General features: G+C 39.9%; 1 protein-coding gene across 1 annotated transcript; it reads right to left on the reverse strand.

Moving 5' to 3' along the window:
* Positions 1-1929: 1929 nt before the first annotated feature.
* UFM1 (ubiquitin fold modifier 1) lies at positions 1930-11057 on the reverse strand. The gene is made up of 6 exons (XM_071552342.1): positions 11003-11057; positions 10854-10910; positions 10072-10129; positions 6933-6972; positions 6496-6528; positions 1930-3275 (listed from the first exon to the last, which is right to left on the reverse strand). Coding segments are annotated over exons 1-6 (258 nt in total). The 5' UTR covers positions 11005-11057; the 3' UTR covers positions 1930-3207.
* Between the last annotated feature and the right edge of the window lie 4127 nt (positions 11058-15184).

Genomic DNA, 15184 nt, shown 5'->3' on the forward strand with positions numbered 1-15184 from the left:
CCCACTACAGTGCTCTGTTTGAAGGCCACCTGCATGCTGCCATACAAAGGACTGCTGTGCCCCAGGACCTTCAGAATCTACTCAAATTGTGCAGTCCTACTGGCACAGCTCCTTCTGTTGCTCTGACTGCTCCTTGTATCACTGGAGCAGCAGTAGGAGCTGGGTTTTCACTATCAAACAAAACACAAAGAATAAAAACCCTCAGCTTTTGAGACTTGCTGTCAGCAATTTTTATGACTATTATTTATTAGCAACAAGAAAGGAAAATGGCCTTTTCATGTCAAACACAGAATAAAGTTGGATTTTGTGACAAGAACACAAGAAAGAAAGTCATATTACTGACAACTACCATCTGGGCCATTTCCTAACTTCTCCAGTGCTTCTATACTTCATCAGATCATCCTGCTTCCCTCCCTTAAAGCTGTCCGTATCTTCAAATTTTATCAGAATAAAACTTGAATTATTAAAACCAAAAGAACAATTACAGTTCTTTGAAAGATTTGGTGGGACTTTTCACTTTTATGGTTCTGCCAAAATTTTTCTTCACAGAGTATCTTTGTAACATAAACCAGCCATCCTTTCACAAACGTAGAATATAGAAAAAAACACACTTCAAGGTGACTTCAGCAAAGGTGTGACAAAGTGAATCACAAACAATGCAAGTTCTTCATTTAACACCAGTCAAGCTATAACCAGACCCAGAGACGATACAAATTCCAGCTAGAGCTGATATCCAAAGTTTACCATGAAGTATAGTTAGAGTACAACCCTTTCCACAATCTTCTAACAACTCCTAAGCCCTACAAAGTCTGGTTCTCAAAGTTTCCTATACAACCATATCAAACATGACTTAACAAAATAACTTCCAAAGATCAAATCAACTTGCAAACATCTGCTATATACGTTTTAGCACTGCAATCAAGTCTCTTTATCAAACAGAACAGCCACATTCAGATTTTAGAAACCATATTGTGACAAAGGAATAATGAACAGAGTACTATGAACAGTTATTCTTCCAAATGAACCAATCTTTAGCATGTTATATAAGCATACTTATAATGAAGTATCTCAAACATTTATGCTCTTCTATGACCTCAGTAACAGTGTTAAGAAATGTCAGCAACCATGTGAAATCATTTTCATACAACCCTCAATTATATAAATATCAAAACATCCTAGTTTCAGAATGCATTTAACTATGATGGCCTTTCAAAAAGTACACCGCACCTTTAGACAGGAAAAAAAAGATTCCTGCAAATTATAAAATATAGCAGCAACTTCTCCACTTGAAATACACAACTGATAGTTTACAGCCGACACTTTATAATCTAAACACAAATATTTCAGTGAATTCTACACTTTTTCTCATGTAACAGGCAGCAACAAAACTATTCAATGTTAAACCTAATGACTATTTCAATATCAGTTCAAAAGAACGTGTTATCAGAAGACATTCTGTTTTCAGAGATCTGCCAAGACCTTGTACTGAGAAGACCTATAAAACCCACTGAACACAAACCTGTCACACCAGCAAACCAGAGAATTGCTTACTAATCTTACTGTTTTAGATGAAAAGCATCCACATTACAATGGCCATCATAAAACTCCCAACACTTTTAAACAGGCCACAGCTGCATCGCCTGCAGACAGCAGTTTGTTATGCTCCAGTATCAGGTGCTTTTCAGACATTCAGTTGAGATGTTTGCAGCCAAAAACTAAAAGCAATTAATTTGGCTTATTGCAATTATATTGTGGTGTTAGATTAACATAAACAATACATTCTGCCCTTCAGGGGAAGTGTTCTGTAGAATTCTGCATAATAACAGTCTTTTGGCTTGAAATGAATCTCAGAGCATGCTGATCAGAAGGTTAAAGGGAAGAGTTTTTAATTATTGTCAAAATCTAATAAAGAATACGAGAGGAACAATATTTGCACTTGTTTCATACAATTGTTTATTAAAATAAAGATACAGAATTTTACAATTCATCTTAGACTTGAGATGTTTATAGTCAAATATAGATTTCTGAAGAGTTTTTCTCTATACACTCAGTTTACACTCAGTCAGAAGGGCATTTTGTACTTCTGCATTATCTGACACATTGTTTGAATATCTTTCTAGAACATGATTAAAGCACAGGACAGTTGTATTTGTGACAGTACTCATTTAACCAAGCACTACATTGCCCATTGTTCTTTCTGTTCCACTCAATAGGACAAATAAAAATGCAATATGGTATGTTTTTGCCAAATATATTAAAAGACAGGGTAGATAACGAGTTCAAGAAGAGCAGCAATTTCTCCACTTGAAACACACAACTGACAGTTTACACCTGACAATTTACAATCTAAACACAAATATTTCAGTGAATTCTACGCTGTTTCCCATGTAACAGGCAGTAACAAACCAAGACTTTTGAAAAGAATCAGTATTAGTTTACTGAAAAAGGAATGACTTATTTGACCAGTATATACAAATTCCAAATCACACTGCAATTCTTCTCAATTGATGCACTTCATGTGAGGAGACTGGCTCTCATAAATTGACTGAAATTGTGTTTAATTTAACTTCCCAGTACATCAAATAAAGTTTTAAGATATAGAAGCTTCTGTTTTCTCCTTTGTCTAAATTACTTTCAGCAATTAAATCTTAAAATTACTTTGGAACATTTGGCAGCTATTTACTTATTTGAGTAATAAACTCTTGAAATTTCCCTTCTACTTGAAATTAATACTTGAATGAGGTGAAAGCTGTTCCTCTAAACATGGAAGTAATTTTAGGAAAAAAATATGAAAAAAAACCTGTTAGCACTCAGTAGGAATAATTTGTTTGTAGCAAAATCATAACAGTGTTCCCTTCATGAAATAGGCACAACAATATCCCATATTTTAAATATCTACTGATGGTGGCTGCGTGTCTACCCTTGTGATGTCAGTAACACCTACAGAAGTCCATCGTTCTTTCAGCAACATAATGTGAAATCAGGCCATTCTTCTCCTAGTCAGTGAAGAATCAGCACATGAGTTAATGTATTTTAACAAGGAAATGACACTTTATCTATGTTTCAAAAAAATAACCAACCCACAAATCCTGGGAACTAATTTTTGCTAGCTTTAAAACTGTCCAATTCATTAGTTGCATTTTCGAGTTCCAAAATAAATAGACCTCTGCCGCACAGCAATGTCACCGATTCCACAGCTCTCAGATGTTATGAACTCCCGACTCGATCTCTGGGAATAAGCCTTAGATCTGAACCATGCTTTAGAAATACATTTCCTAAACAAAGAAAGAAAACAGAATGCGTTACTCATCTAGAAAATACAATGCTACCTCAATAAACATACACATTTGAAGGATATGTTAAGTTGCTACAGTAATTCCTCTAACATCCCAGAAATAAATTTTTCCTGTTCCAACAGAATTTTATCTTGTCCCTCTTATTCCAAAGAACATTTTACTTCTAAATAAAAATGCCAGACCTTGCAAGATGTAGCCTTTCAAACTTTGCAGCTCCACACCTGAATTATGTGATTTCATTTATATCCCATAATAAGTTCAAGACCAGCAAAATGAAGTTTTATTTCTCTGTGATTACTTCTTTCTCTTGAGATCAGTCATGCATGTATTCATTTTTAATTCTCTCCTTGGTTCAGTACTTATCAGCTTCTAACTTCAGACCTTCAACTGTACCTTTCTTTTAGGAAGGCTCTCCAAATATCTAAGCATAAGTTAGTTTCATTTTAGCACAAAAACTGCTTGACTTTCTATATTTATTACTGCATTGTCTTAACCATGGTAATCTTTTCAAGAAAACGTAATATGAAAATTAGAAATTTCTAATACTTAGAAGCCTAGAATATTTTCTGCATGTATTCAGGGCTATCATTCAGGCTGCTACTTTCTTCTACTAAATATAACACTTCAAAATGAAACCACATTGCTAAAACTGATGCATCATTCAATTACTATATGGAACATTTATTGTTTCTACTTCATAGTGCTATCGCATAAAAAAGACTATATGTGATTCTACAGTATCAGGTTTTAACAATATCCACCTGTTCTTATTCAACTTTGCATTAACTTGTAAAAACAGAGTAATTGTACTTCCTTCCCAAACACCCCACTCCAGGGATGTAGAATGCTCTCATAAATAGGACTAAGATATTTGACATCTGTTCAAGTTGTTTGCGCATTGGAACAAAGCTACCCTTTTTCAAACTCAAGATGAAAACCATTCTCTATGTTGAACATCATGAGTATTTGAAAATCGGTTGTAAAGAAAGTGTTATCAGAACACGTTTTCAGAGATCCGCCAAGACTCCGTATTGAAGAGACCTATAAAACCCACTGAACACACACCTGTCACACCAGCAAACCAGAGAACTGCTTACTAACCTTACTATTTTAGATGAAAAGCATCCACGTTACAATGGCCATCATAAAAGGCCCAACACTTTAAAATAGGCCACAGCTGCATCTCGTGTAGACAGCAGCTCACCCCACCTCTCAGTCTGCTTCCAGCACAGTGGTTTTATTAAAGGTATGGCATACTATTCCCTGAGCTTTCAAGGATTTAAAATGGAAATCAATGCAGGAATTAAGTGCTAAGCCCAGATTTCTCAACTTTCATTTCTTCTGCTCAATGAAATTATGTAGGGAGAATGAAAGTCATACTTTGAGCACTTTTATTCAGAAACGTTGGAAAATACCGGAACAGTACAAAACTTCCAAAATTCCCAAGGATTACTATGATTTTATTCCTGTATATATTATTTTTGAAAAATTTTCAAGACTAAAGTAATTGCTTAATCTACAGGAACTTCGATATATGAGAAACTAAAAGAAGGAAAAAAGTATATTTTATTCTGCAATACGAATTAATAAGGCTGAATATAAGACTGTAACTAAATTTTAGATGTTTACTTGTAAACTCAGTAGGAATCGGGTCTCAGATTTTACTGTAGGTTGTTTTTTAATTTGTTTGTTTGGGGGGTTTTTTGGCCTTATTTTTGTTGTGGGGTGTTTTTACTTTTTTCTTTTTACAGTTGAGGGCAAAATCACACAGCATTGCCAAGGAAATGGCATCTATGTTAAAAAATTAATTTATATGCCAAATTTTACATTTGCAGATTAAGAATGTGATTACAAAATTTTGCTTGTAGATGCTTTAGATTTACCTGTTCCTTGGTTATCAGATGCTGTCTTATACTATAACTGAATAATTCCTCAGCATTTTTAAGAGCTTAGGAGACATAAACAAATCAGCTGGAGATGTAAATTCAATATGCACAGCTAAAGGCATGATGAGTGTTGTAGTTTGGGATTATTATGTAAATTCTCTCCCCTGCCACTTAACTGCCCAGGCCAGCGGTTAACAAAAGAAGCAGTTAACTGTGATCGCTGGGGTGGGGGCAGGTTTGTCTCTTTTGGGTTTTTTTTGGATATTCTCCTCAGTCTTGGCTCGGCGGAAAGCGGGAGTGGGGGCTCCAAGGAGGCAGGCTGCCCTGCTGGTTACTGCTGGGGTTTTCCCTGGCTGTCTTGCCGCTGCCTACTTCGGACTACTTTTTCCTGCCGTGCTGCTGCCTGCCTTGGATTTGCTGCTGGTTGCTCGTACCTTTCTGCTTCTTGGACGGGGAACACAGGGGGAAGAGACTGAGTCCATCTGAAAGCCCACTGCTCGTCTGTTTCGCTGGAGAGGGACTGAAACTCACTCTGCAGCCAGCCGGGCTGTGACAAGGACACTTAAGTATAACCTTTTTTCCCGGAGGAAAACCTGCTGGGTTTTGTTCTTGTTTTTTTTTTTTTTTTCTCTTATGGTGTTGGGGAAGTGGGTTGCACTAGTCTGTTTACATATATATATATATATAGCAGTTATCCTTCTTGTATTAAAATTCCTTTTCTTAAATTTGATAAAGAGTGGTGTGATTATTGTGGAGGAGGCCCCTCCCCTGCTTGTGGGTAAAACATTTTGGTTTTTCCCCTCAAACCGAGACAATGAGCTACTGTATTGATGCTTTCATTCAGGAGTGAAATGTGTATATGTATGGCCAGACTTTGTGAACGAAGCTTTGGGCAGGGCTCTCCCCACATGTGTGTGCCCTTCCAGCCTGCACAGTGGATGTTTTAGGTGAGGCACAGCGTGCGCAGAACTGGCCCCACCATTTAAGTCCTGAGGTCCATCTGCCACGGCCGAGCGAGCTTGGACAGTGACAGGGAAGTCCTTGGGACTGTCACAGCACCCGGTACTAACCGGGGCTGACCCTGCTGAGCATCCGAGATGTGACGGGATGGGATGGCAGGGAGGCATTGAACTGCCAGGGGACGGTCCCACTGAGACTTGAACTCAGGGCCTTGGGATTCAGAGTTCAGTGTGCTCTCCTTTACACCATGGGAACACCCAGGAGTGAAATAGTCCTAAACATATTTACTTTGCAGGATTAAGCTAGAACTAATTTGAACGACATAATACTGGGATGCATAAACAGTAACTTACCTGCTGTCTGTGCAGGGTTTATTCCTATACCATCTAGGAAAAAAACAAAAGAGAAAAAAGAGGGGAAGATGAAACAGAAATGCCTATTACAACTTACTACATTAAACTTGCAGCTCAGAAAATACAGCAACAAGATATAATTAATAGATTAGGTCTTCATGCAGCTATTTCCTGTAATCAAAAATAACCTTTTCACAGGAGCTAAAAAGAAACCTTCAGCACAGAAAAATCCAAGCTATATATTTAGACAAAACTGAATTAGTGGTTTAGTATCTTCATGACATGCATAAGAAATTTAAATAATGCTGCATTATTATTAAATTCAATTTGCAGTCCACAGAGGTTGTGAAATACAAGACACTATTGCTTTTATCAATAACCCTTCACTGAAATTTCAACGCAAATTCTATTAAAAAATATATAGACTATACTCTTACCATTTGTTATAATGGCACTTGTTGCTGCAGGAACTTTGAACTAAAGGAAATAAGAGCAGGACAAAATAACATAAGAGACATAGTTAAAGCAGGAAATATATGGGGAATATTAAATTACAATGTTAAGTGGTTCAGGTATAAAAAAATGAAAGAAGGGTTCCTTTAGATTTATAGACATAGCTAACTTTATTTAATTGAAATGTGACTACTTTAGTAATAATTCCACAAATGTAATGGAAGTTTTTTAATACCTATTGTGCAAATGTGCACCTGAGAGATGTACCAAGTAACTCTAACAAATGAAATCAAAAAACCCCAATAGGGACCACACATTGTAAATGAGAACATTAATATTGACACAATAAACTGTTATAATTGTGGAAAGAACTATACATAAAAAAGCCTTAAGACAGCAGTGTTTTCAATATTCTACATTTTAATTTCTATTTTTTATATAAACTCTGTAGGATAAATGGAAAATAAAAACTAAGGAAAGAGTTTAATTCCATTATCCAAATTCTCACTGCCAAATGTATACTCTGGGAATGGCTAGACTTCTACAAATGACTGTTAATGATCCATTTTTCTTTCACTTTTAGCTCTGCCAATTCTGAATTGTGTACAATGAACTTTCACATGTTATATGACATGCTAGAGATGACAGAAAAAAAATCTGTTCTGCAATTCAGTTACTTCCAAGAAAGAAAAAGAGAAGGAACAGACTCTGTTTTGCGCAATAAAAGTAATTAAAAAACTTTACTTGGAAAACCCAACCTTTGACAAAGCACTGTGACTGACACCTGATATATAAGATGACTCTTCAACATCACAGTTACAGTTCTACAGTTCCAGGGATATTCTAGTTTAGATTTGGCCAAACTTTTAAGACTCTGAAAGATGTCTCAGTAGAAACTTGTAAGGCTAAACAGCCAGAATGTAAATCCTTCTCTGCCCCAGGAGCTTTAGACTGTGAGAGGATAATGCACTTCCCCTAGAGACCAACAACTCTGCCCTAATTTTAATCTTTTCCATACATGTTTCATACAAGGTACTGTGAAACTGGAACCTGAATCACAACAAACTGTGTAAGTTAATGTTACACTGTGCAATTCAAGGAAACAAAAACAGTCATATAACACTAAAATGATCCCTCGTTCTTTCTAATGCCAGTTCACAAAGGAGCGTCGTTCCTGGGGAAGAGTCCAAATACTCTTTTTTGCTCTCTGTTTAAGAAGCACTTTGTTCTGCCTGGCCTCAGAAACAGAAAAAGCTTCAGGCACTGATCCAGAGTGGTCTGAGGTCCAACAGCAAAACTCACATGGATACTTAAAATACTCACATCAATTAAAATAATGGTTTGCTAAATGTGCATATTTAAGTAAATAATTATTTTCTAAATCCATTTCTCTGACTACCCTATCACTAACATTGCGGTTCCATGAGTAGGTAAAGTTAACAGGTTCAATGGCAATGGTTCCACCAGAAGTGGCCTCTCTCTCTCTCAGTATCTCTGACTACTCAGTCCCACTCCAACTCCTTCCTGTCCCTCATACTCACTTATTACACTTTTCAGTCTAGGTCTCGATGTATAGGTTTTGTAGGCACATATTATTTCAGAATAAAAATAATTGGGGAAAAGAAAACATAGCAAAAAACCAAATTAAATTACCAAATATTTTTAATAACACGTAATATTCTGTATAACACTCTATTCAAGTAAATTTATAACAAAAAGTAGACACAACTTCCCCTCACAAGCTGTGTTTCCACTAAGATCTCCTGTCACATAGTGCTGTAACAGCATAAGAACACTTAAGACATGGAGTGCATTATCCTTCCTAACTACTTTATTACAATTCCACTGCTTGAACAAATGAAATTGTTAATAACCCAAGATTTCCCATGTTTTCCTAAAAAGAGGGGCAATTCCAAGAACAGACTCTCTGCTGAATCTTTCGCTGATTAGATGAAGAGAGCCCATTGTGCTTTTGATTTTACTGTTTATACCCAGTGAACATCTCTTAACTTTTACCCCCTAAATCTGAAACAATGATACATCTCTTCAAATACATTACATGGGCAATTTAGACACCTAATGGTTTAGGATTCCATGTGAAAGATCTAACACTCATTATCCATGTCCTATTCTCTTAAGTCAGTTTTTTTTAATCTAGACCATATCTAATCTTGATACTTTCTATAATCAAGCACTGTATGTCTTCCAAAGGGAAAGGTTACTGGAACTGAATGTGAAAAGAGTTTAAGAATTTCCTAAATAATTCCAAAGGATTTTCTGGATATTCTACATAAGCAATTTTTAATATTAAGTATTCAATAGCAGTATCTTTTAGTTCTCTTCACTGCTCCAAATTACCACATGTCGCAGGTTTGGCTTAGCTGTTACCAACCCTGGACTGGCCCCCCTTCCCCCTCCCAGAACTCTCCCAGCAAAGGGAAGAAAAAAATTGAAAAGAAACGAACTCAAAAGAAACTGAACCGAATAAAAAGAATAAATTATATTTTCTAACATTCACAACTACACTGTATACACAGTACGTAGGAACCCACCCCCAGGGGAAAGGGAAAAAGGGGACTGGTTAACCAGAAAATTGGGAAGAAACAAACCCAAACAAAAAAACCCCAAATGAAACAGACAAACACAATTAAAAACCTCGAGGAAGGGGAACAAGCATGAAAAAATCTCACCCAGGACAAGAGAACCACCAACAATCGGAGGGATCAGACTTCATGCCCTCCCACCAGATCCCCAGCCAAAGAGAAGTGAACAACCCCTCCTCCCCTGCTAGGTTGAAGACACGTGTGGAATACTTGCAACTTCCTTAGATACAATGGTTACTGAGGAAGCCATGGGTCAAACCATTACACCACATCACTAATATCAAATGGTTTAATTTAATTGCAAAGAAGAACATGAAGTGTGTCAATGCCTGCTGCTGATGCAGAAATTGTGCAAGAATCACTAAGTTTAGGATTCCAAAAGTTTTGGCAGGACCCCACTAAAGCCAGTAAAGCTTGTGTCCATCCATAACCAACAGCAGTGCTTTATTTTACCACTAAAAAGGCTTGCTTTCAAGCATGTTCAAAACGTTAAAAACCAACATCATTGCTCTCCACTTACTTCTTCAGCAGCAAACTTCAGGACGGCTGTGAAAGGTGTGCTTTCAGGCACACTTAACCTGAAATTGCAATGCAAGTAAATATGTCACTGCCAAGACAAACCAAAAATCAATTTTATCTCCTATTAAACTAATTGCAGCTTCGCATTTACCGATCGCAGTACCTTTGCTAAAGGTGTGCAAGCACTACTGAAGTGGAAAAGAGGGCCCTGGTGGGCATGAGACGCTTCAAAAGAAGCATTTTTAGCAGAAAGTGGGAAAATGTGTGAGTTTCAGCAGCTGTGGCAACTCTCAGGTGTTGGATTAAGCTCCACAGCAATGTCCTCTCCAGGATGACAGAACATGGTCTCAAGCTGTGCCAGGGAAGGGTCAGGGTGGACTTCAGGAAGAATTTCTTCACAGAAAGAGCTGTCAGGCAGTGGGATGGGCTGCCCAGGGAGGTAGTGGAGTCACTGTCCCTGGAGGTGTTTAAGGAAAGACTGGACGTGGCACTCAGTGCCATGGTCTGGGTGACACAGTGATCGGTCTAAGGTTGGATTCAATGACCTGTTTTCCAACCTGATCCATTCTGTGACTCTGCGAGAGACGCGCAGGGCACTGGGACGAACCGGGACAGCCCCGCGAGGTGATTTAACCACGGACACGGCCTGTCGTTCCACACGGAAGGATCCAAACGCCGCTCCCACATGCGGAATGCCCATCCTGCCGGGATGGCCATCAGGAGCTGCCCCCCGTTTTCACCTTCCCCTCGCCCGCAGCAGCACCGGCCCGGCCCAGCACTCACACTTTGTAGGGCAGCCGCGGGTCCGAGGTGAGCGTCACTTTAAAGGTGACCTTCGACCTGTGGAGAGAGCACGGTGTTAGGGGCGCGGGGGCGGCGGGACCCCCGTCCGTCTGTCTGTCCGTCCGTCCCCCCTCCCGCCCCTCACTCACATCGCGCTCCCCGCTCGGCCGCCGCTTCTATGACACGTCAGCGCCCAGGGGGGCCCTGCGCTCTGCCTGAGCTGCCCGCAGCGCGCCTGACCACACACGGGAGACAAACATGCCCCGCCAACCTGCCACGGTGCAGGAACGGCGGTGTTCTTGCTGGGTGCCTCACGGGAACCGAGAAGGGAGAGGCTGAGGGGCAGGCGAGAAGCACTGGTGAGAGGCGGGAAGGATTTCTAATGAGGCGGTAGCGCTGGCTGTTCCCCGGCCGAGGTAGGACCCAGTTGCCGGTTCCCGGGCGGCTCCATAGGCGTGTGCGGGGCCGGAAGCGCAAGGATGTGTGTGTGTGTGTGTGTGTGTGTGTGTGTGTGTGTGTGTGTGTGTGTGTGTGTGTGTGTGTGTGTGTGTGTGTGTGTGTGTGTGTGTGTGTGTGTGTGTCTCTGTCTGTGTGTCTGTGTCTCTGTCTGTGTGTGTCTGTGTGTCTGTGTGTTATAGGGCTGTGGGAGCGGCTCGCCGTCGGGTTTGGTCCCCGCAGGTCACCTCTGGAGTGCTCTGCCCACTTCTGGCCCCCTCAGTACAAGGGAGACGTGGAGCTCCTGCAGAGTGTCCTGCAGAGCTCAGCAGGGTTGACCAGGGGGCTGCAGCATCTCTTAGGAGGAGGGACTGCGGGAGCTGGGCTTCTTTAGGCTGCTCAAGGAGGTCGTGGAGTCTCCCTTACTGGATACATACCAAATCCACCCGGATGCATTCCTATGTAACCTGCTGTAGGAGACTCTGCCTTGGCAGGGGGATTGGACTGGATGATCTCCAGGAATCCCTTCCAACACCAGTGATCCTGTGTTGCTCCCAAACCAAAATGTTCTGCAGCTGCTTGCTGAAGTTGTGCAGGGGAAGACGAATGCAAACACCAATTCCCACCCCAGTAATGTTTAAAAACATTCACATCTTCCTTGTGAGGAGGGAGCTAGAATTGGAGTTTTGTTTAGATAGTGATGGCAGAAAATCAATAGGTTTTAAGTTTGTCTGTGACTTTTGACAAGCCAATTTCTCTCTAATAATGTGGAGTGGAACTGCAAAGTAATTTTTGTCTTTAATGCCTGTTCATCTGTTAATACAGATGATGACCAAGTTTCCAACTATGGTTATGTCAGTAGTACCACTGTAGAAAATATTTTGCCAGACTGCTTGCATATCTTCTCCAGTCTCTACTGTCTGCAGGGAGGACAGCTTTTACTGCAGACGGAGAAACTTGTCATCACACACTGCTTAGCAGACTGGTCATAGCAAAGCACTTTGTTATGCTTATTTGACTGGGGTCTCGTTAGAGTTAGGGTAGATGAAATGCTGTACAAAAGGCAGTTGATACATTGGAATCATTAACTTTTTGCTTAAGGACTGATTTGGTGCCCAGGAATGACATCCAGCTTTTCACCCTTGTGCTGTTCTTATCTGAATGTAGACAAAACTGGAAAAAAATAGAACAAGAAGAAATTCACTAGCAGCTTGTGCAATGGCATTAATATTTCCCAATATCTCCTGCATTTATGTCACTGTGTCTGCCCTTCATAACTCTATCAAATTGATAGCTCATGCACATTTTGTAATCCATTAGTGATCTCATGGCTTCTTCATCCCCCAGCTTCTAAGAGATTACATCTGTAATTAGTATTAATTAAGAGTTGTCTCCTAGCATTTAACCTTGCATTTTGTGTAGCTAAATGCCATCCCATATTCTTGCCCTTTTCAAAATCAGTTGTTTTTTATGTCTGTATGATGTTTATGTCTTTGATTTATATAGCTCTGTCATCTGCAGCTTTCATTAATGCCTTGCTGTTTTCTGTTCCAAGGTCATGAATGCAGATGTGAAATAAAAGACTAAACCTTTTAGAACTTGATTTCTTGTCCCTCAGTCTGAGTACTTCCCCTCTGAAGAAATAAGCACACCCAAATCATTTAGTACCCAGATTTACTTTGTTAAATCCAGTTGAAGCATTTGTGTGCTATAATGCTGAGAACAATCTAAATCCATGCCTGGGTAGTCCTGCATTCTGGACACGTGGTCTTGTCCTCTGTAAAGCAGAGAAACCAACACGACCAGGGAGAGCATCAGTTCAGGAAACTCCAAAGTTTAGATGATTTTAATCTGATTATCTTCCTCAACGAGCAATAAAAAAGGGTGTGTGGAAGAACATATCTGGTTGTCAGTCACACTTAGGTCAGCTTGAGGTGCTGTGGAACTGTATCCTAAGCAGGCATCAAGAATTTGGTGGTAGGGTCAGGGAGTGGTGGGCTGAATGTGGCTGGGTGCCCATCAAAGCTGTTCTGTCACTCCAGATGAGTAGGGAGGAGAAAACAAAGGCTTGTGGGTTGAGATAAGGACAGGGAGAGATCATTCATTAGTTACTGTCACAGGCAAAACAGACTTAGGGAAATTAGTTGATTCATCAAATCAAAGTAGGGTAATGAGAAATAAAACCAAATCTTGAAAGCATCCCCCTCCCTCCCTTCTGGACTGAACTTCGCTCCTGAGTTCTCTACCTTGCCCTTGCACTGGCAAAGGGGGAAGGCTCCTCAGGCTCTTCCCCTGCTCCAGCGTAGGTCCCTCCCACAGGGTCACAAGTTCTACCAGCAAACCTGCTCTGATGCCTGGCGCTCATCTTCCCCCTCCTTCTCCACTAACCTTGGTGTCTGCAGTGGTTTCTCATATATTCTCGGTCCTCTCCTCTCTCTGCTGTTCTGTAAGTTTGGGGGGGTGTTTTCCCCTTAAATCTGTTATCCTGGAGGTGCAATCACTGTCGCTGCTGTGCTTCAGCCTTGGCCACAGCAGGTTCATCTTGGAGCTGGCTGGCATTGGCTCTATTGGACATGGGAGAAGCTTCTGTCAGCAACTCACAGAACCCAACCCTGTAGTACCCTCTCCCTCCTCTACCAAAACCTCGCCATACAAACCCAATACACAGGGTCAGGATCTTCTGATGTAGATTCAGAAGTTCGAGTGATTTCATACAAGACCTCTTTGGTGCTGCAAATACAGAATTTTACTGTGCTGTCTAAACCTGTTTAGAAGGCTAGAAGGGTTGATTTTGGTTTTGACAGAGAATTTACAAAGAATAAAGGAACAAGGATGTGCATGGTTTTTCTTTCAGTTGGGAGAGTTAATGGAACTTGGTGTCCTGTCTGCAAATAAGCCAGGGATGCATTAGAGGACTATTTCACTGATGGGTTTATACACAATGACATTCTTCTCAACTTGAGAAAAACTAGTTCTGCCCTCATATCCCTGTGAATGAAAACAGAGGAATAAATAGAATTCTTTAAATAATATGTTTTCCCTACAGCTCTTATATACCCAAACTTGGATATTTTGTGTGGTAGCAATGAGACCTATGTTTGACTTTTCTAGCTGTGGAGATGACAGAAGGAATGATGTTTTCAACAATTAAAACAGGATGTCTGGCAATTCATAAATGCATTTTTACAATGGAAAGCTTTTAAGTAATGAAAATATAAAAAAAATCCAAACCAGAAAATAACAAGAAAATTATCCCCCTGGATCCCATGGACATGAACTAAAATTTAGGTGAACTAAAATACCTCTGACAACACTTTGGGGAAGTCCTTCTGTTCTTAGTAGCACAGCAGGAGAGAAAAGAACTGCAGTATGTAGGAGCTATTCATCCCACTTCTGTATTCCACCTGGCTGGACCTAGTTTGATTGAGTTGAGAGGGCAAATAAACAAAACAATAAGAAAGTGAAATTTTAGAAGTACAAAAAAAATTAACAAGATGTTTTGATTGGTATTTCACTGCATGACCAAGATGATCACTTTTCAGAAGGTAAAATTATTTTAGAAGGTGCATCTGTTTCTTGAAATAAGATGGAATATAAAAAATTACAATGGAGGGTGAAGGGAGGTGTTTGTTTCTTGAGTAGTTACATTATAGATGGAGGCATGTTCTTATTAGACACTTGTAGCCTGAATAAAACTTCCCAATAAACATTTTCTGAGTTGCCATGATTTGTTACCAAGATTATTTTGTTGATATGCATCATGGGGAAAAAAAGTTCGTTGATGGTATTTTCAAACCCCAACAGAGAGTACAAAGTGCTGGAGTGTTTAAATGAATGTTACTTAGCCAGCTTTAATTCTTCCTGCTCTGTTTCCTATTCTGCCTTACTGTGGTCTC

This window comes from Pithys albifrons, chromosome 1, assembly GCF_047495875.1.
Source record: "Pithys albifrons albifrons isolate INPA30051 chromosome 1, PitAlb_v1, whole genome shotgun sequence".
Classification (NCBI taxonomy): Eukaryota; Metazoa; Chordata; class Aves; order Passeriformes; family Thamnophilidae; genus Pithys; species Pithys albifrons.